Source organism: Lontra canadensis, unplaced genomic scaffold (genome assembly GCF_010015895.1).
Source record: "Lontra canadensis isolate GAN:19392208 unplaced genomic scaffold, GSC_riverotter_1.0 scaffold12, whole genome shotgun sequence".
In the NCBI taxonomy this organism is placed as follows: Eukaryota; Metazoa; Chordata; class Mammalia; order Carnivora; family Mustelidae; genus Lontra; species Lontra canadensis.
Window position 1 is genome coordinate 10,008,771 of NW_022631006.1, and position 21,368 is coordinate 10,030,138.

General features: G+C 41.4%; 1 protein-coding gene across 2 annotated transcripts in view; it reads right to left on the bottom strand.

Moving 5' to 3' along the window:
- Positions 1-9,837: 9,837 nt before the first annotated feature.
- TMOD2 (tropomodulin 2) overlaps positions 9,838-21,368 on the bottom strand; it is a 54,330-nt gene continuing 42,799 nt past the window's right edge. For both annotated transcript variants that reach the window (XM_032856474.1, XM_032856472.1), the window contains exons 8-10: positions 18,336-18,479; positions 12,635-12,779; positions 9,838-10,746 (exon numbers count right to left, since the gene is read on the bottom strand). In XM_032856474.1, coding sequence (XP_032712365.1) covers positions 10,712-10,746; positions 12,635-12,779; positions 18,336-18,479 — 324 coding nt within the window. In that variant the 3' untranslated portion in view covers positions 9,838-10,711. The remainder of the gene's footprint in view (positions 10,747-12,634; positions 12,780-18,335; positions 18,480-21,368) is intronic.

Sequence of the window (21,368 nt, forward strand, 5' to 3'; positions counted from 1 at the left end):
GAGTCTAGAGATGATTCCCACATCAGGCTCCCTGCTCAGGGGAGAGCCTGCTTCTCCCTCTGACCCTCTCCCCACTTGTGCACACTCTCTCTCTCGCTCTCTCTCTCATAAATAAAATCTTAAAAAAAAAAAGAATAACCTTTATAAACACATAAATACTTACCATGCCAAAGTTTGACGATAATGGAAATAATATCAAAGTACACATTCCAAAAGCTGAGGCCCAGAACCCAAGACAAATAGATTTTTTTTTTAAAGATTATTTATTTGAGAGAGTGAGTGTGCCAGAGAGAGAAAGCACGAGTAGGGGGAGAGGCAGAGGGAGAGAGAGAAGCAGACTCACCACTGAGCAGGGAGCCCGATGAGGGCTTGTTCCCAGGACCCTGAGATTACAACCTGAGCCAAAGGCAGACGCTTAACCAACTGAGCCACGCAGGTGCCCAAATAGGAGACTTTTGGCCAAATGTCAAGACTCTTTGTCTAATGTGACTTAAGATAGAGTTAGCTTTTAGGTAGGACATTCTACTTCTTATTTGCAGTTAAGATTTTAGCCAAGACCAAAGTCTCTATCTACACAGATGGCAGTTGAGTCATATTTTTCCCATTCTATCTTCCATAGTTTATTTTTTTGGATTAAAAATTGACAACTACATTGTTACTTGTATTAAATTTTACCTGATTATATACAGGCTTAGACTTTGGCCTGTTCAGATATTTTTGCACCTCTCAAAGAATTCCTCATTCCTTTGAAGACTTGGTATTCTAGCAGTATACCTCTAAATTCCTGATGAACTGCTAATCCAAACATATCAAGGAAAGAGCTGTGTGGCGGCTACTAAGCCCTTCTGTTTGAAATTCTTCCATTCGTCAGCATTTACTTATGATTAAGAGTCAAGAAAGATTGTTTAAAACAGTCATTTCACTATTAAGTTTCACTATTATGCAACCCACATTTTCTCAAGGATGAGACTCTGTCAAACGTCTTGCTGAAAATTACAGTGTGTTCTTTTCCATGGACTCTCATGATTTTCGATTTTCTCTAAATGAATCTGTGCTCCATCTTAGAGATCACTGTTTCATTTCTAAGTGCCTAAAAACGACTAAAGCACTAAAAAACACTAAAATTTTGCTGAGGATTGGTAAATTGAGAGAGTGTGTGTTGGGGGAGGGTGTTCTCCAAATTGTAGACCTACAACTGGTGAAGAAATGGAGGCTATGAAATCTATACAAATCTATACAAATGCAGACCTACAATTTGGAGAACCCTCTCCCCCAACACACACATACCTTTTGAGTCATGAAGCTGCCTGATTTTCCCATTTAATTTCCTTAGGTTGCTTGGGCCCGCTGCACAGCCCACTCTCAGTCAAGAACACTTACATCTAATTCCTCCTACTGAGGTCCTGTAACCTGTGGGACACCTGCTGGAGGCTGTGGGCATCTCATCATGTTCCCTAGCTGGTGGAACCAGGACAGGGGTAAGTACTGGGGCAGAGGAGGCATGGGACACTACTTCTCATAGCCAGAAGAGGAAGGCTGAATAATCAATCTAAGAGGAGGAGGTCCATCACAGAGTCAAGCCCAGCACAAGACAGACCCAAAAGTCAAGGAGTTGCTCCTGGATCCGGACTGCCAAAAGCCAAGGAGGGTACCAAGAAAGCAGAGCAGGTACAAACAAATGAAAACATCAAGGAAGAGACAAGAAGCAGAGCTAAATGACAGGGCATGTTAGGAGTAACTTTTGAGTCAGCTCTATCTTGTTTATATTCAATTACTGGAGTGAGGAGGGAGGGCTTGTTTGCCAGAAGGCTGTGACAGTAGAAACACAAAAATAACTAAGATAGAGTCCTGCTTAAATTCCTGACATTGTCAACATAAAAGGGACAGCTGTATTGGCACTAATATTCATGGATATTTAAGTTACAGTTTAGGATAGTAATACCACGTGCCTTCTACATGTCAGGCACTGTCCTAAGTGTTTTACACATTAATCCTCGTAACAGTACTACTGTCACTACTGTCACGTAGGATTATGATTCCTATTATACTGGTGAAGAAATGGAGGCTATGAAATCTATACAAATTTATACAACAAGTGAGATTTGAACTAGGCAAGTTGGACTACAAAGTGCATATTTGTAACTCCTATTCATTAAAGGCCCACAGCCTGAAGGAATCCTTTAAACAAAATAATTACTGTACTTTTGCACAAGAAGGTGTGGAACAGCAAATACATTAGTTAGACATAGGCCCTCTGTGTTTTTTCTTGGACCTTTCCAACAGTCTAAGTGACAAAGAGGGTAGAGTTCAGCAGGAGAACAGGAAAAATAGGTTTTCTTATTTTTCCAGGGCAAATCTTTATAACTTTGTTATTTTTAGTGTTCTGGGTTACCAATCCCAGCATAGCTTTTTAAAAACCCACACATAGGGGTGCCTGGGTGGCTCAGTGGGTTAAAGCCTCTATCTTCGGCTTGGGTCATGATCCCAGGGTCCTGGGATCGAGCCCCGCATCGGGCTCTCTGCTCTGTGGGGAGCCTGCTTCCTCCTCTCTCTCTCCCTGCCTCTCTGGCTACTTGTAGATCTCTGTCTGTCTCAAAAAAACCAAAAAACAAAAGACAAAAAAACACCCCACACAAACCCTAAATCCAAAGTTAACATAAGAAAATCAAGGTAAAACAATGAACCCATTGGGATTATCTGTATTCCTGCTCCCATTTATTCTAACAATTTTTAACTGTTTAGCCAAGTGTGTGCATATTGTTTTAATAATGTTTTTTCCCCCCTCTGGCTACTTCTCATTGTCCATACTTCTTATCTTCTTCATAATAAGGACACTTTGTAGTCCTTTCTGAAAATGTACTCGTCTAATACGAGAACTCAGTGCCAACCATTCATTTTAAAAAGAAAACCCGTCTAAAAATTAGCCAGATTAAATCAGTCTTTACTTTCATTTTAAAAGGAAAGTTTATTAATTCCTAACGTTCTGTAAATTTTCACTTGGATACTTCATTCCAGACATAAATGAATACATCATATCTTTGAAAGCAGAAAGATCTTTGATGAATTAAAACAGTATACATTTACCTTACCATTAGGTCTGGCTGGTTAATTCCAAAGGGTCAAACATTGCACCTGTTTGTGTCCATTGGGATTCTTATTAATTATCCCAGTAAGAGGATGTCACACCTCATACATTTTGCTTTATCACATACTTATTTCCCACAATATCCACTTTCACATTTAAAAGGCAAATTAGTCTTTAATCCCCTAATGACTAAATGTCTACCTTTGATTGAAAAGTTTCAAAATGAAAAGTGAAACTATATGAATTTTTCAATAACTGCCTAGCCAAATAAATGTCGCCAATATAAGTTTAAACAGTTTACAAAGTATTATTTCCTTTGTTCTCTTCAAAACAACACAGGTACACATAAGGTCACACATTATAGGCATCCAAACTGGTAAGATATTACGATTGGTGGCATGCAAGTATTTTACATTTTTAAATGCAATGAAAAATGCTACTTGTTTTCCTTGAGTAGATGAAACAGAATTAAGATAAATGTTTAATTAAAATAGCAATATAATTCCATGAATATTGTGGGGTTTTTTAAAAACCAAAATAACAGAGATAAGAATTTTAGGTCAGAATAATTTCATTCTTAACTAAAGATTGTCACTGGCAATGTTTGGTACTAAAAATTTCCTTTAAAAGCACATTTTCTATTCATCTCATTCCACCATATGGCCAATTCCTATCTATTTGGATTTAGATTATCCATGGGAAATTTTAAAACCTGGGCCAGCTTGCCTCAATTGCACAGTGTATTTCCAATTGGTTTCTCTGTGTTATCAATATGTGCTCAGAAACGCACACTCATACACACACACACTTTAAGCAAAAGCCTGTGAAAAACCCGCTGTGTTTACTGCACTCAGTTTCCTTCTTTGCATTTCCTCTTTTCCGCCAATTTTGAGAAGAAAATATTGTGTATTTTAAAATCTCCTTTCAGAGAAGGCTGCTCCTCCAGCACTATCCTGAAGACAGTAAAAGCCACTGAAGAGGAACAGATAACTGTCTGTGGAATGTTCAGACCTCTTCTGGCTAAGAAACCTTCTGAAGAGAGATGGAACTGCAGTGGAGGCATTACTCACGCATGCTCAGAGGCAATGGAAACTTCAGAATCACAGGGTTATTGTAAAGCTTGGGAGCTGGGAGGATCTTAGAGAGCATCTAATCCACTCACTTCATTTTACAGATGAAATAAAGACGAGAGAGTTGGAAAGTCTTGCCCAAAGTCACACACAGCCGGCATCTGAGTCAGCACTGTTTTCCAAATATCATGTGATGACCAATGGAGCATCATTCTTGGGGGGCAGGAGGACAGTTCAACTCAAGCAACATTTATGAAGCACCTGATATATATAAAGCACCTCACTAGATGCTACTGAAGACACAAAGCTTGATGAGATGGTCCCTGCCTCCACGTGCTTATGAAAGCCCCATGATACCATGTTTCAGTATTTTTCTAAGCACAAAAATACTGACTAGGGCAAAGGTTGCTGGTGATAACAAGGCAGTTGCTGCCCGGGAGAGTTGATCTCACAGGTGACACTTTCTCCCCTTCGCTATCAGGACTTGAGCCTGTCAAGTAGCTGCTAGAACCTTAAGGATAATCTTCTCTCCTAGGTCTCCTGTCCACACCTCAAGTCATAGATTACCCTGGTGGTGTCAGAGCCTGGCAGGAGTAGCACTGCCCCAGACTCTCCCCTCAATTCTTAATCACTATTTGCTCCCCCAAGTGTCCAGCCTTAGACTCACTGCAAGGGTCCTTACCACGTCCAGGTACTGTCAAGATGACCCAGGGAAAACGCTCTACCACACACATCACTGGTATATAACACCCACCTGTCAAATACCTCTCCTGTCTCTGTGTTAAAAATGAAATAATTCCAGTCCCCTATGTCATCTCCATGCTGTGATTGCTCATACTCAATGCTTGGAAGGAAAAAAAAAATAAAACAGATTTAAGAAGCAGTGGAAAACCTTAGTGAATAGATGATGAAAATGATCTCCAACTTCTGTAGAGCCCTTTCCAGTATAGTGTTTTCATCCCATTATCTGATTATTTTCTCACCACAAATCTGTGAGGTAGTTAGTGAAGATATTATTCCCATTATAATATAGCTGAAGAATCTTAGGCTTGAGAGACTAAGTGGCTTGCCACAAAGTCACCCAGCTAAGAAAGTGTGGAGCCAAGTGTCCAGGTGTCTTGACTCCAAATCCAGTGCTCTTCCCCCTATGTAGACTATAATTGTCAGGCAATTGAATGAATTGCCCATGATCATATACCTGCTAAGTGTTGGTGATGGGATTGGGAGTCAGCCTCTGAGTCTGTTAGTATGGTGCCCTTCCACCATACCAACTAACAGAGCCGGTGTGCTCAAAATGACTACCATGGAAGATGTCAGAGGAAAGTCCAGTCTCCTTCATCCTCTCCCAAGTCAATGATGCATCACAAAACTGGGATGACTTCTGCTAAGTGTATGGCCTTCCTAGAACAGTACCCAGAGCCAGGTAGCAACTTTAAACTTTGAAGCACTTTCTCCACCCATCTCCTGGATGTTTAATCATTACTGTTATGGGCAGATAGGAAGGCGGTGAGCTGAGCAGAGCTTACTTCTCCCCTTAAGCAAATGGAGACCTTCAATTTCCATCTTCCTCCCCACCTCACCCAGCCCCTCCACTTAATAACTTCTGAACCACAAAACAAAATTTGATCTAATCTAGAGTTGGGGGAAAGAAAACGATAAATCCATCTTGAGGCTCTAGGTACTCTTCTTTCTCAAGCTTGCTCCTGGGGGGCCCAACCCTGTGACTTTCATCCAGAGGGCTCAGCCTGGTGCTGCCAAGCGTTCTCACACCTTGTGTCCCAATCCTTGAACTTTGAGGGGGGTCTGGTAAATGGCAGGGATATTTGAAGTGAGGAGCAGTAAGGGGAACCTGGTACTGGAAGGCAGAGCTAAAACATTTCTTTTTCGTTCTCTGCTCATTAAAATGAAAACCGCTATTATTGCATCATGAGTGGAAGAGAGGAAGGAAGCTTCAGGATCACGATTCAAAATCTGACACTAGAAATAATTCCAACTCAGTAGAGGGAACATACCACAGAATGTAGTATTTGTAACTTACTGCCCCCTGCCCGCTTCCACTGATGCTATCAAAACTTGAACTAAAAAGATGGTATCCACTTTGCAAAAAGGCACTCTACCCCCAAGACCCAGAAACACATATCAAATTGTATTAATCCAGAATTCTTACACTTTCTCAGTCTGCTTTACACTGCCTGGGAGAGGGCTAAGTACATCATTATCTCTGAAAAAAGGAAGTATCTACAAACTCTTATGTAAATTTAAATGCCTCTCCCACATTGAAAGCATGCTGAAGCTTCACACTGGTTTCAAGTTTGAGTTTCTGAAATGTTCTCATGGTAGTTCTTCAGAGCACACTGGTTTCCCTCATGCTGGTGCCCTGCCGGGGGCCACCTTTCTGTCTGGAAGAGAAGCAGGTGTTCTTTTGGTGGGCTGTACCAAGCTTCCCTTAGGGAAATTGTGCTGAGGAGTATAGGCATTGGGATGATTTCTGAGTTTTTAAATGGAGATGGGCTTTTATCGTAAGATGAACTGGTGTTCTAAGATGGGGGAGCTGCGCGTGCCCCTCCAGGCTAGCAATTCTCTAAGTTAGGCTCGCAGCAGCTCCAAGAGGGCAAGGGAAGAGGGACTGGGAGATAGCATCTCCCATCAATGTGGCGTCCAGCTTTAGCCAAATACCACTTACAGTATTTGGTGATCTTTATGTACAAAATATTTATATACAGCCTACCCTACCATGATGGAAGGAAGGGGCGTAATAATCACGTTGATGAAGATGAATGTGTTTGTACTTACACACTTTAGGCATATGAAGAGTTTGGTGCTGGAACAATAAAATGATTTCCAGGCTTCTAATAATTATTCCCTAAGAGTTATCTTCTATACATGCTGTGAAATTTGGTGCTTGGTGACCTAAGCTGCCAACTCCAGGCGGTGATCTGCATTGAACATGGGCCTGCAGCAGTGCTAAAAAGGACAAGGGCAATGGAGCTGGGGAGAGCACATCTCCCTTCAATCAGTGGTCCAGATGTAGCCACATACCTCATTAGATAATTAGGTATTTGGCCACACACCCACACATGCACGCACGCACACACACATTTATTTACATTATGCCCTTCCAAGAGGAAAGGAAAGGATGTAATTGTGTTAATGAGGATAAAATAGCTTCCATTACATGCTTCAGGCAGATGGGGAGTTGTAGTGCTGGACTAATTATATGATCTCTAGACTTCCAAAATTCTCTCCTAAAGAGTTGTCCTCCACATATGCTGGGATGGGTGCCAGTGATAGGAGCCCGCATATCCTAATGAGTGATCTGACACTCGCATGGGCCTGTACAAGCCCCAAAGGGGAAGGGAGGTGGTCTGGGGAGAGACGGTCTCCCTTCAATCAGTTGCCCAGATGTTGCCAAATATCTCAAAACATAGTATTTGGCAAAATGCACACATATAAAAATATTTTATATACCTTATGCACCACCATGATGGATGGTAAGGGGTTAATCATGTGCAGGATTATGAAAAAGCTTCTACTTACACACTTTGGGCAAATGGGGAAATGAAGTCCTGGGCTAATTCAATGATTTATAGGGTCCCCAAAATGTAAGTTTATTTTCCAACATTTAATATGTGAATACTTACGGAAATGTCACCTTTCAAGCTACTTTAAAAACACAATTAATGAAAAGATAAACTGATTAGTAATAAATATTTGATTTTATAAACTCTATTGCCTGTGACCCAACTATTTCACTAGCTAAAAACAGGACTAAGATTTGTTAATAGCCCACTATTTTGCTTTAATACTATCAACAACCACAGCATGGTCACCATCAAATTCTGACTTTTTTTTTCTTGCTTTCTGCCAGAGTTTGTCAGGAACTGCTTTAGCCCCCAGTCCTTAGGGCTGCAGGGAACACTCTGTAGGATAGAGGATTTTGTAGAGGTGAAGGCAAGAAAGAGAATGAAGAGAAAAGAAAGGAAAAAGTCTTCCTTGAAGGGCATGTCAGGGACTTGGCACTTATAATATATCTGCAACAAATCTAAAGGGACAGGAGAAAGACACTTAAGAGAAAGGTACTTCCCTATAGCAACATGGTAACCAAAATGTGTACACAAAAAAGGAACTGTGTACATTCTACCCTGTGGTGTGCTGATGAATGTTTATCAACCAGCAACCTAGGGGGGCAAACATCTGATTTGTAACATTTGCTAATTTTCATAGTAAAAGTACTCCCACCATGGCCAAGTTCAAACAACCAACAAGAAACCCTAAACTTCTAGTTGGGAAGAGATTCACAACAGCACATCATTAGATAATAATTTCTGTCACATAGACACAATATAGATCTGAAGAATCTCAAGAGTAAAGAAAACTAAAAGATAGTTTTGAGTATTACTTTTGTTTTAAAAATAAACAAACTAATTTCAAGTGCATGCTATTTAATTTTTAATAATGGCTGTATTTAATGAATTTGCAAAAATTCTTGAAAATTTAATACTTGAGGGGTGCCTGGGTGGCTCGTTGTTAGGCGTCTGCCTTTGGCTCGGATCGTTGTCCTAGGGTCTTGGGGTCGAGCCCTGCCTGGGGTCCCTGCTCCGTGCTTGGCTGGAGGCCTGCTTCTCCCTCTCCCACTCCCCCTACTTGTGTTCCCTCTCTCACTGTGTCTCTGTCAAACAGATGAATAAAATCTTTAAAAAAAGTAAGAAAATTTAGTACTTGGTAAGCCTGTATGAGTTGGCTCCAATATACCACACCTATATGAATAGGGAAGGAAAAATCAAATTGAAAACCACCCAAAGGTATTTACTATGTCTTTTATAGAGAGAGATATAGTCAAAAGCTAAAGGATTTGAGGATTCAAAAATCTATCAACATATTCTGCTCATTATTCCCTCAAAAAAATATCAAATATTGTCAAGAAAATGAGATGTCTCAAAGGATTTTAGAGATGTGAGTTCTTACAAATCAGATAAAACAGCCAATGTCATGAAGGCTCTCCCTCCTAGCCAGATTCCATACGTTTTACAAGCTAACTGGAATAATACACGCAATGTTTTCCCATTAGCTTGTCTTACTACTATCGAGCAACTCAGGAACGCTCAGTCACTGAACACTTTTGGACTTGGGCCCATCTTCTTCTGAGTCAGCACTCTCTTTAGCTCCAGGTGGAGGGAGGTCGCCTTTACAAGGCTCAGGATTTCAGACAAAAGGGAAAAGAGAAAGAGTTGGAAGGAAGCGCGGGGAGAAGAGAGAAGAAGGGAGAGAAGCCGAGGTGCCTGACGCAGGGTCCGAGTGCCACCAACGACAGCCTCAAGCACCGTCTGCCATCAGAGGCCTGGGAGCTTGAGCCAAAGGCTGAAGTCCTGAGTTTCCTTAGTTGAGCATCATACTCTTGCAATGCTAGATGAGAAGCTACTGCACACAACCACACAATCATCTCAGCTGTACATTCACAGGCTTTGTCCTTGAGATGACAAACATCTGGAGAAGTGATCATTCCCATTTTAACCCCTGATGTCTGCAAACGTCTGGATAAAGCATGCTGTATGGACAAATGTCTGTATACATAACGGGAACATTCACATTTCATTCTGTGATCTCGTCACACTAAAGGCAAAGCAATAAATGTTTTTAAATTTTGCCAAAATGACTCAGTCATATGTATCAGACAATTCTGACTAAGGTGCAATTATTTTTGTTTTATTGAGGAATGTACTGTTTTAAAAGCCGCCCTGTTTCTAAAATTTAAAAATTTCCCATCACGTCTGGAAAAGTTTAAAACAGCTTTGTAGAAAGTTATCTATTAGAGTCATGTTAAAGATCGAATTTGTGTTGAATCATCAATAAAAGTAGGTGTGCTGATTAATTTTGCTGCCTGTAAGTCTGCCTTGAAGACCGTTCATGGGTTACTATTTCAGACTTATTTGCTGATGTTGTATTAAAAGTATCATAATGCTGCCTTGCTTTCAGGAAGATGATTCCACTGATCTTCAAACAGTGGGGCATGTGCATTTAGTGATTTTTCTGGAAGTAGGGGAGAATTTGTGCCAAGTTAGTCACATTTTCTCATCCAGTGAAAGATTGGCAATACTAACTTCTTATGTGGTCAGAAGAGTACTTCTGATGTATTCAGCCTAACTCAAAGCTATGCATGTAAACAGAGATAGGCCTCTATCGTAATCAGTTATAAATACATGTATATACTAAATTCCTTTCAGTGATTTAAAAAAAAAAAATTCACATAAGAAAGCCAGACAACCCAATATGAAAGTGGTGAAGTAATTTCCAATTGCTGTTACCCACTTAGGTCTGCTGAGGTCCACTGGTATGAGTGGCCAGAGGTGCCCGTGAGCAAATGAGACAACTGTATATATTAAAAAATCCAAGATAAATAAGTAGTGCTAAAAAAGAACAACAATTACATGATTAGCTGGGTGGTTAACGGAAATGCACAACCTTGGGTAAAATGGTCCTGACGGGGAAGGAGAAGAGTTTTTGCTTGCTTCTTTTTCAATGGCCACCATGGTACAACTCTGCCTTCTCTTGCAGAAGTTTACCTTCGGTCTCCTTCAACTCGCTTTTTACGAACTAGGTGAGAAATAAAGACAGGAAAAAGAAAAGGTAAATTGAAGGAATGGTCCTTCAATTCCAGACCAACAACATTAATCACACTAACAGTAATCCCACCTGTTTAAGGATATGGTTTTCTTAAATTTCAATATTCAATTACCCACTACATGATATAAATGGAAATTACTTCACTACCTAGTGTCTTGTGGAATTTACATTTTAAATAAAGTCATGTCTGATATTTGGGAACTTGAGTGTTAGAAATTTCTACGGAGTAGCAGGTCCGGAATAGACCCATGAAACAGTGAACTTGTGAGTATTTCCATGGTCACTTATCCACAGCACAGCTCAGCCTCTGTGCAATCTGACCTCCAGCTGCCTTTAACTCCCCAGGACGACACATTTATAATCTATGAATGCTGCTTACGGCCTGACAACCAGGAGGAGCTGCAAACAATGTTCCAAGTTTCTAAACCCATTTTAATAAAACCCCCCAAGTATCAGCTTCCAAGGAAGGGATGATTCAGATGGCAGGCAAACTCAGAGATCAGGGTTCCCCAATGGCCCATTCCCAGTTTCTGCAACCCATGTCCCCCTTTCACCTTTCCACCTGCGGGCCTGTCTGGTGGGTCAGAAAAGGGTTACTGTAACCTTCCTCGATTTCGCAGAAAAGGTGCCCTGGCTGCGGTCCTGCTCTAACTCTCCACTTTAAATAGCCCAGCCCACAGAAAATGAGACAAAAGCTATTGCCCACCACCGCCACCCCTGGGCTCATGATCGTTTTTCCATTTACTTCCAGCCTCTTCTTTTGCCTGTTTCTTTTTGGTCCCCATGTTGTTCAGCTGCGGACTCCCTACCATTCTCCTAGTTGTCTTCTGACTGCCTCTCTATCCTTCCCCAAAACCCTATTTGCGGGGCCTCCCCCCTCGCCTCATTCCCCACAGGAAGAACTGCCATATGCCTGGCCAGCCTCTAGAGGCCACACAACCTACCTCGCCCGGGGCTCAGCATCTTGGCTGAGGATGCCTGGGCAGGGAGATGTGCATTTATCTTTACCTGCCCCTTCTGGTTCCAGCTCCTGGTTTCTGTCTGGTCTACAACCCAAATCCTCCCTGTGGCCAGCACGCTTCTTGGTAGAACACTGTGCCCAGTTCTCATGTTCAAGGGCTAGCATCTGTCCCTGAACCTCAAACTGGGGACAGAGTTCTGCTGTTGGCTGGCTGCTTGCCAAGTGACTGTCTGCTCCTGAATGTCCTTTTGCCATGCTGCTTCAGGTGACTGAGCTGTGCCCAGCACAAGCCTTCCCAGTCTGTCCCAGTCTTCTGTGCTGCGGTTGACCAGGATATGCCTCCTCTCATCCTAACAGAAGAAATGTCAAGGATCCTCAGCAAAGAATAAGGATCAGGAAAAATTAATGAGGGGCTACCTGAAAAAGCTACTTCTAAGTTTAACCTTTATAACATAGCTCCACTAGTTTATTTCACGTGGAAATCACCAAAGTATCAGACATAACTGTATTTAAACCCAAGTGCAAGAGCAGAGTCAGGGGTCAAACATAAGTGAACTGGGAAACTCCATGTCACTGTATCCATCGTCTGGTGCAGATAACAACATAGGGTAATACGTGTAAGAAAGGAGAACCAAATACATAAAGAAAACCAAGCAAAAATCAAAGGCTGTCTGGAAAAAAAGAACAAACAGTTCTTCTTGAGAGAATGTTACAATAAAACCGAAACACTGTGAAATTCATGAGAATTCCTACAATAACGTAACAATGTGCCTTTGATCCAGGGCTGACAGGAAAGGCCAGTGGAATGAGGTCTGTGAGATACCGTATCTGAAGTGGAGAAATAAACCATCATCCTGCTCTTCTAATTGCTAACAGCACACATTAGGGCTGCATTACCCAGGTCATTATTCTTTGTGATGGCGGCTGCCACCCTTGTTCGAGGCCCTTGCTTGGTAAACTGATATCCAAACTTGAGGATCCTTGAATTCTCCTCGAGCATCTGGGCAATTTCCATCTCCACAGCCGTTCCCAACTGCTGCCTCTGGTTACAGGTGCGGAACAGACACAGGACGATCAGGAAGAAAGAGGAAACAGTTACTTGCATGGGAGAGATGCAAAGCTACTTGCTGGACAAAAAGGGAAAGGGGCAAAAGTCTCACATGGACAGGAATAAAGTCACTGGAGATATTTTCTCCCATACAGTCACTTGAGACCTGCTCCTTGTCTAGAAACAAAATCCAACAGACAGCCAAATCTGCTGGCATGCTGAACTGAAAAGACTAAGCAAATTATTTATGAGGGAAAAAATGATTCCACATGTAAAATTAAAGCAAAACGAAATATTCAGTGTTTCCAATTTACCCCAGTGTCTACAGTTTAAACAAAGTTGTTTTTTTTTCTTTTTTAAAAACAAAGAGTGTTTTTAAGTAGTTGAAACTGTCTTACAGCAACCAATCCAATTACTAAAATTTCTATTCTGGAATCCATTTCCAAAAATAATTAAAGGTCATCAACCAGCTGGCCATTCTTTCTCACCAGCGTCTCAGTGGGAGTTCCTGAAGAAACTTCATTGTGGTTTGAACCATAGCCACCGGAATTAACAAACACTGAAGGGGTTATTGGGCTGTAGATAAATCCCCAAGTTTTTTAAGTTGGTGAAAAGAGGTTTCTTGGTTGGTTTGGTTTTTTTTTTTTTGGAAGTTGAGATATAGAAGAAAAAAACAATTAGAATTAAAAAGAAAACCCAGGGGCATACAAATATAGGAATTTAAAATAAAAAGTTAACAAAAATTAAAATTCAAAAAATTTCCATAATATATTTATTAAAAATTTTTAAATTAAAAAGTATAGGCTTACTTAGAAAAAGCACACAAGAAGTGTATAAAATACAAAAGCTCCCTTCCCCCAGTATTTCCACTCCCCATAGAGAAAGCCAGTTTGGCATATAGTATGTATTTAAAGACATTTTCTATGCATTCATATGTCTGCCTAATATGTACATGTATGCTTTTTCATATAAATGGATTATATGAGCATTTTGTTCTGAAACATATTTTTATTTTTCCATTTCTGCTTGCCATTTCTACTATTCCAAACAATGCTGCAGTGAATTTCCCTTGCACATGTAGTATATCCTAGGACATTTCTGCAAGTGTGCCTGTAAGGCAAATTAGGGCTGGGCCCAAGAGTAAACATGTTTCAAATTTTGATACTCACTTACCCTCAAAAGTATGACAGTTTTTTACTCCTACTAACAGTGTTTCAGATTTACTATTTTCCCCACGCTGGCCAACACGGGATATTATCAATCTTTTCCCCCTCTGTCAATCTAACAGGTGAAGATTTGTATTTCACTTGTATTTATTTAATTGCCTTAATTTGCATTTCTCAAATTATGAATAAGAACAATTACTTTTCTTATGCATCTGTATTTCTTTTTTGAAAATACCAATCTTGGGCGCCTGGGTGGCTTAGTGGACTAAGCCTCTGCCTTCAGCTCAGGTCATGATCTCAGGGTCCTGGGATCGAGTCCCGCATGGGGCTCTTTGCTCAGTGGGGAGCCTGCTTCCCCCTCTCTCTCTGCCTGCCTCTCTGCCTGCCTCTCTGCCTACTTGTGATCTCCGTCTGTCAAATAAATAAATAAATAAATAAGAAAATACCAATCTCTGTCATTTGTGTATTTTCTTTTTTTACCAGCCTGTGGTTCCTTTTTTCTTGTTATTAATTTGTAAGTTTCTTATATATTAGGAAATTACCCTTCTGTCAAATGTGTTGTTAAGTTTGTCTTTTGACTTTCTTTTTGATTCTCTTCATTTCATATGGCTAAATTTGTATCAATCTCCTAGATTTTACATCATGTTTAGGAAGGCTCTTTTGATCTCTTCTATCAGAAAACCTTCTAACTTCTTACATTTTATGATTCCACATATTTTCATATTTAAATCTTCATTTCATCTGGAATGAATTTAAGTATAAGAGTCAAGATAGAGCCCCAACTTAATCTTGTTTGAAAATGCTAATGAAATTGTCCCACTATCTTCTACTTTATCCTTTCCTCACAGGAACTTCGATACAAAATTCTCAGGTGTACTTGGATGTGTTTCTGGAATCCACTGTTCTGCCAAGTCTATTTCTGTGCCAGGATCCTGCAGTTTAATTTTTTTTTTTTAAGATTTTATTTATTTATTTGACAGACAGAGATCACAAGTAGGCAGAGAGAGAGGAGGAAGCAGGCTCCCTGCTGAGCAGAGAGCCCGATGCGCGGCTCGATCCCAGGACCCTGGGATCAAGACCTGAGCTGAAGGCCGAGGCTTTAACCCACTGAGCCACCCAGGCACCCCAGGATCCTGCAGTTTTGATTGTTTGTTATATTTTTATTATATTTTAAAATATACCTTTTAAATTTGGAAAATTTAAGTATTGAGTAGATGAAGGAGAAAAGTTTAGGGAAAAACTTTTGTGTTCTAGGTGAGTCCAAAGGTTTAATCCTTTGCTCCTTTTCTTTCTTTTCACCCAGCAACCTGTCAAACCAGTCTCTCCCCCAAGAAATTAACAAAATGTGGTATTTCCAGTCAGACAATAACAACTCTGGGTATCCAGTTTAGAGCTTAGCATTCCAGGCTAATAGGAGGGAGAGGCAGCAAAAAAGGGATCCTGACCTCATAGTTCCATGAACAACTTTAGCTCACAACATGCTTTAGAATAGTGGGCTGTGCTAAAGATTGAGACCTGAGCTATGGTTGGGGCCCCCTTAGCTATGTCCTATGCCCCTGAATTGAGCCAAGTAGTGCTATCCAAGGGCAGAAGGAGCTCATGCTGGATGTGGCTGATGGGGAGGCATGACATAAAAGTCCCTTTACTACCCCTCACAATTCTCACGCCTTGGGAGTCCTGTGCTTGGGTAACATGCAGGATGGGTTTGCTGCTGGCTATATAAGGGATGTAGGAGCTGCAGAAAAGCATACTGGGGAGGGGCTGAAAATGGAGGGGAGAAAGTAATGTAACATAGGGCATCCTTCTTTCTCAGCCTGAGTCTTTTTATTTGAGGTCTTTTGTGTTATATAAACCCAGGGCAACAAATGGAGGTCTAAATTTCTTATAATTTGTTTGTTTCCTCTTTATAAGTCATTAAATACAAAGGAGAAGGGAAATAAAAGTTTAAACATACATTTCTTCTTTTTTTTTTTCAAATGACCTTTTTTGTTTACTCAAATTTATTTAGCAGTTACCCATCTGTTTCATTAATATGCGTCACCGATTGTTCCTCTCACATGGAGCATCTGATTAAATCATTACCTATTTACCTGGAGCCTAGCCACGGCAGCCTGCCCCAATGACGGGTTCTCAGCAGGCCATCATTTCGGGGCAGCTGCCCACTCCAAAGGATGCTAAATTGGTCTGAGCTGCTGAGACCAAACGGTCTTACAGATTATTTTATTTCAAACCCTTCATTACACAGATGAGGAAACTGAGGTCTACTTCTAATAGCCTATGAGTCAATAAACAAAATTTGGATGGAAATCAAGTTCTGACTCTGAATTTCCTCTTTCTTGGAATAAAGCAAAGAATTTTTCCAGTTTCTCTAGAAAGTCTCAATCCTCATCACAAATGCAAAGAAGCTATTTCAGAGGCATATTGGGGAATAAAGTGGAAAAGTGACATGCTTCCATCCCAGAGGACTGAAGAAGGGTGATAAGGTTGATGTAAGGAGATTTAAGACAGCAAATTCAGGCTTTGTATTTCAGGATCATCTTCACATGCATTATGAAAAGCTTCTCTATTCTCAATGTTTGGGATTCCATCTCATTCATCAGATGTCAGGTTGCCAGGTTTAGCAAATAAAAATACAGAACAGTTAGTTAAACCTGAATTTTGATTAATAATAACAAATAATTTCAATAAATAAAAAGATATATATATATATATATATATATATATATATATATATTTTTTTTTTTTTTTAGTATAGTGTGTCCCAAATATTCCATGGTACATACTTATACTAATAATCATTTGTCATTTATCTGAAATTCAAATTTAACTATATTTTAAATGGCCATCTTAACCAGGTGGTATCTTACAAGAAATCAGGAACACAGTATCTGGAACATTAGGTCAGATATGGGGTTTCATAATGACCTAAACCAACATAAGAAGTTAAATACACATATCCACCTCTGTCGTAGATGTCCTGGAAATAATATTTTAAGAGCTCATTTCACTTCTTCCTAATACTAGTTCATTTGGTAAATATTCCTGAGCTATCCCTGCTTTTCTCTCAGTTCATATTTCTCTCTGGCTCATTTCCCCAGTCTCTCACTCCCTGACAAATCCTCTTCTTAAATGTACTAGCAGCTGGACACACACCAGGATAACGGCTTCGAGCTTCCTGAGGGTGTATGGCTGGGTGTGCATACCCCCTTCACATATCGTCCTTTGGGAAAGCTGCTTTAGGGATGCATCCCTTCTGGGGAGGGTGAGAGGAAAGGAGTGCCTGTCTTCTGTATGTTCCCCTGGTCCCCCAGCAGCAAGCCTCTGGAGGAGTGGAGGGGAGGAAGACTGCACTGCAGCAGCCCACAAGTCCTCATTAGCCAAAAAAAGGGAAGTAGAGTTATTCATGGGACCTATTCATGGGGGGTTTCCAGACTTAAGGAATAAGTCCTGGGTACAATCCTGGAGCTCTATCAGCTGTTAGACTGGGGAATTTCCAGACATGCAGGGGGCACTCTCAGCAAGTGCTCCCCCCACGGTCCCTGCCACCACTCCATAGGAGAACTGTTTCATTGCAGGGTCCTTTCTTCCCACTAAACAGTGCCTAGGCCTTTCAGAATCACTGAGTCTCATGGCAGACAGTTCCCTGTATGGAAAGGGGCAGGGCACAGCATGGTGCTGAGAATTGAGAATTGCTGTCCAACAGCAGGAGCCAGTTGAAGGCTGCAGAGCAAGTAGAAACATGGCAGGTGGATGCTGGGAAAAGGTCTTCGGGATCTGGGAGGATGTGGCCGTAGGGACAAGCAGCTTGCTTTGGCTGTTGATGGGAACCTAAGAGACACAGCAACAGAGCTGAGACTGTGACTGCACTGTGGGTGTGGCCTGCTCCTCTAAGCCAGACCATCTTCTAGAACCTGGATTCCTCCAAACAGGCTCAACAGCCAGCCCCAAACTTCAGGAGTCCAGGTCTGCTCGTTTTTTGTTGTTTTTTTTCCCCCCCAGCTCTGGCAACCTCCAACTGAGAGCAAGAAGTCTGTTTCTGGGTATGGCCAATCTGCCACAGCCCCAGTGAGATGCAACAGCAAGGCTGGAACAGGACTGGCTGAGATTCCTGGTGGGAGGCAAGGGTGGTGATGGCTGTCAACACTTCTGGCCCCACCTCCTGTCTCCCCTGGTGTCTGACTAGCCAAGGACTGGGGGAGAGCTGGCCCTTTCTGTCTTACCGAATGTCATATTTTGTTACTGACATGCGCTCTCACACACACTCCACAGGACCCCAGATGTTGTAACTTACAGGAAAGCCAGAACATCAAATTGAGTCACAGAATTTGACTTTGAACTCACTGCCGTGTGGCTCCCCAGTTCACATGCACCCTGTGAGTCATACCTGGTTGTCGATCTTGATCTCGGTCAGGGTGTCATTCTCTCTCAATGCCTCCACCAGGGCCAGGATCCCAGTCCCAGTGATGAAATTGGATTCGATGTTGAGGCTTTTCAAGGTCTTATTCACTTTCAGCATATCTGCAAAAGCCTTATTATGCAAAAAGTAACCATTAATGCTTCTAAAAATTGATTTACTGAACTCCCCAGCCCCAAATTAAACACAGAAGTTTTTTATACACTTAAAGAAAAACTTAGTTAAATCAAACTAAGAATAATTCAGTTAAGCAGCCCAGACTTATGAATTTTGTATACCTGCAAAGCAAAAACAAAAAACAAAAAATCCTGACATAGGATTACAAAGTGTTGGGATGCCTGAGTGGCTCAGTTGTTTAAGTGGCTGCCTTTGGCTCAGGTCATGATCCCAGGGTCCTGGGATGGAGTTTCGCATTGGGCTCCTTGCTCAGTGGGGAGCCTGCTTCTCTCTCTGCCTCTGCCTGCCACTCTGCCTCCTTGTGCTCTCTCTCTCTCTGACAAATAAATAAATAAATTAAATTAAATTTAAAGAAAGGATTACAAAGTGTTTACCTTTGTTGGGTTAGAACATTAAGTAAAATCCCACTACGATCTATTATCATTATCAGTTTGTTTTCTGTGTGTGTGTGTGGGGGGGGGAGTTCTGTTTTTTGCCTTTTTTGTTTTTTGAGAAAAAGACACTTATTTATTTATTTTTAAAGATTTTATTTATTTATTTGGCAGAGAGAGAAATCATAAGTAGGCAGAGCAGCAGGCAGAGAGAGGGGGAAGCTCCCTGCCGAACAGAGAGCCCGACAGGGCTCCAACCCAGGACCCTGAGATCATGACCTGAGCCGAAGGCAGAGGCTTAACCCACTGAGCCACCCAGGCACCCTGAGAAAAAGACATTTAAACATTAGAAGAAATGTAGAAAGGACCTGATCTCAGAATTATTTTACTGTTGACTAGAACACTTTATTGTTGACTAGCATGTGGCACTACTGGTTTAGTCATATTATTTCAGGTCATCTATAAATTAGAATTCCTCGAAAATAACTTTTGGAATATAATTACCATTCAGAGTGGCAAATCCACTGGACACTTCTAGTTCAAACCAAGAGATATATATGCACCTGCCTGTTCTCCTTTCACCCAAAGTTTGCCACAGGCATGCAGAAAAGATACCATTTTTAAGTGACCGAACTCTCACAGTGCAAGAAAAACAAAAAACAGAGGGCCACTACCTTGAAGAATTGCTGAAACACAGAAAAAAGACAGACTGGTGGAGAAATGACCACCAAAAAAGCTGTTGCCTGAGACACCAGAAGTCCCGACCAGGGCATCTCATTAAAGAACTGTCTTAAGAATGGACTGGGGGCGGGGCACCTGGGTGGCTCAGTGGGTTAAAGCCTCTGCCTTCAGCTCAGGTCATGATCCCAGGGTCCTGGGATCGAGACCCGCATCGGGCTCTCTGCTCAGCGGGGATCCTGCTTCCTCCTCTCTCTCTGCCTGCTTGTGATCTCTCTCTCTCCCTGTCAAATAAATAAATAATATCTTAAAAAAAAAAAAAAAGAATGGACTGGGGGCAGCTGGGTGCCTCAGTGGGTTAAGCCTCTGCCTTCAGCTCAGGTCATGATATCGGGTCCTGGGATCAAGCCCCACATCGGGCTCTCTGCTCAGTGGGGAGCCTGCTTCCCTTCCTCTCTCTCTGCCTGCCTCTCTGCCTACTTGTGATCCCTCTCTCCCTGTCCAAAAAAAAAAAAATCTTTAAAAAAGAACAGGCTGGAACAGCTAGAGCAGATGGAAAGCACATCCTCCCTGCATCTTCCTGGAAAAGATACACCTGCCAGCACCACTGTCAATGAAAACCTTCCCAGGAAGAGCCTCTTGTGAGGCTAGGACCTGAGATGGAAGGTGTGCAGAAACAGAGGCACCTTCACACCTCCCATCAGATACTATGTGGGAGAAATGGAGAGGAGAGGCAGTCATGTGCAGGAATGAACCCCTCCCAGAGTGAAGCCCTCCTAGCTGTGACTTGTGGGATACTCCCAGCCATCTGTCAGCTCCTCACTCTTCAGAGGGCGCTGCCAGTGAATCCACCTGCCTGCTTACAAAAGCATTCATTCATTCATTCATTCATTCATTCACAAAAGACTATTTATTGGGCTACTACAATGTGTCAGCAGCATAGAAAACAAAAATCTCTGTCCTAAGAAGGCAGTTGATAAATTAATAAAATACATAGCCTGTTGGATGGCAACAAATAGGAAACAGAAAGGGCTTCCCTTTTAAGGAAGAGGTCTATTGGTGAAACAGATCAACACAACTTTGAGGAAATGATCCAGGTTTACACAATACCACCTCATTCTCTGCAAGTCTGGCAACCAGTGATTGCCAGACAAAGTAGGAAAACCAACCTCATGGAAGAGAAAAGTCAAGTTAGCCAAATGGACAATATGCCATAGAGAGAACAGAGATTATTCAGGTAACAGAAACTAATGTAAAATTTCTAATTGTTATTCTCCCTCTTCTTTCCCACCAAAAAAGAAAAAGAAAGAAAATACACTGTATCCATAAAATAAACACTGGCTATTGTGGGGAGAAAAAGAGGAATTTGAGTAAGAAAATGTTCTGAGAAGTTCAAATACTACATTGAAATAAGGAAAAGTAATGGACATCCAGAATTACAAAATGAGCATGGCTGAAAGACTAAGTTGGTGAGTGAGAACATAAATCTGGGGATATTCTTGAGAGGGATAGAGTAAAAAGACAAAGCTAGGAAATATGAGACAAATTAAAAGGTATGGGTAAAGACAAAGAAGTTCAACATTCATTTAGTAGGAGTTTCAGAAGGACAAAAGAAAAAGAAAAAAAGACAAGAGAAGGGAAAAAAATTAAATAGGAAACAAATTTCCTAGAGTGGAGAGTTATGAGTCTTCATCTGAAAGAACCCACTGGATGCTCGGGCACATACAAGTGAAATTTCAGAACTCCAAGGGAAAAGAGAGAGTCCTGAAAGTTTCTA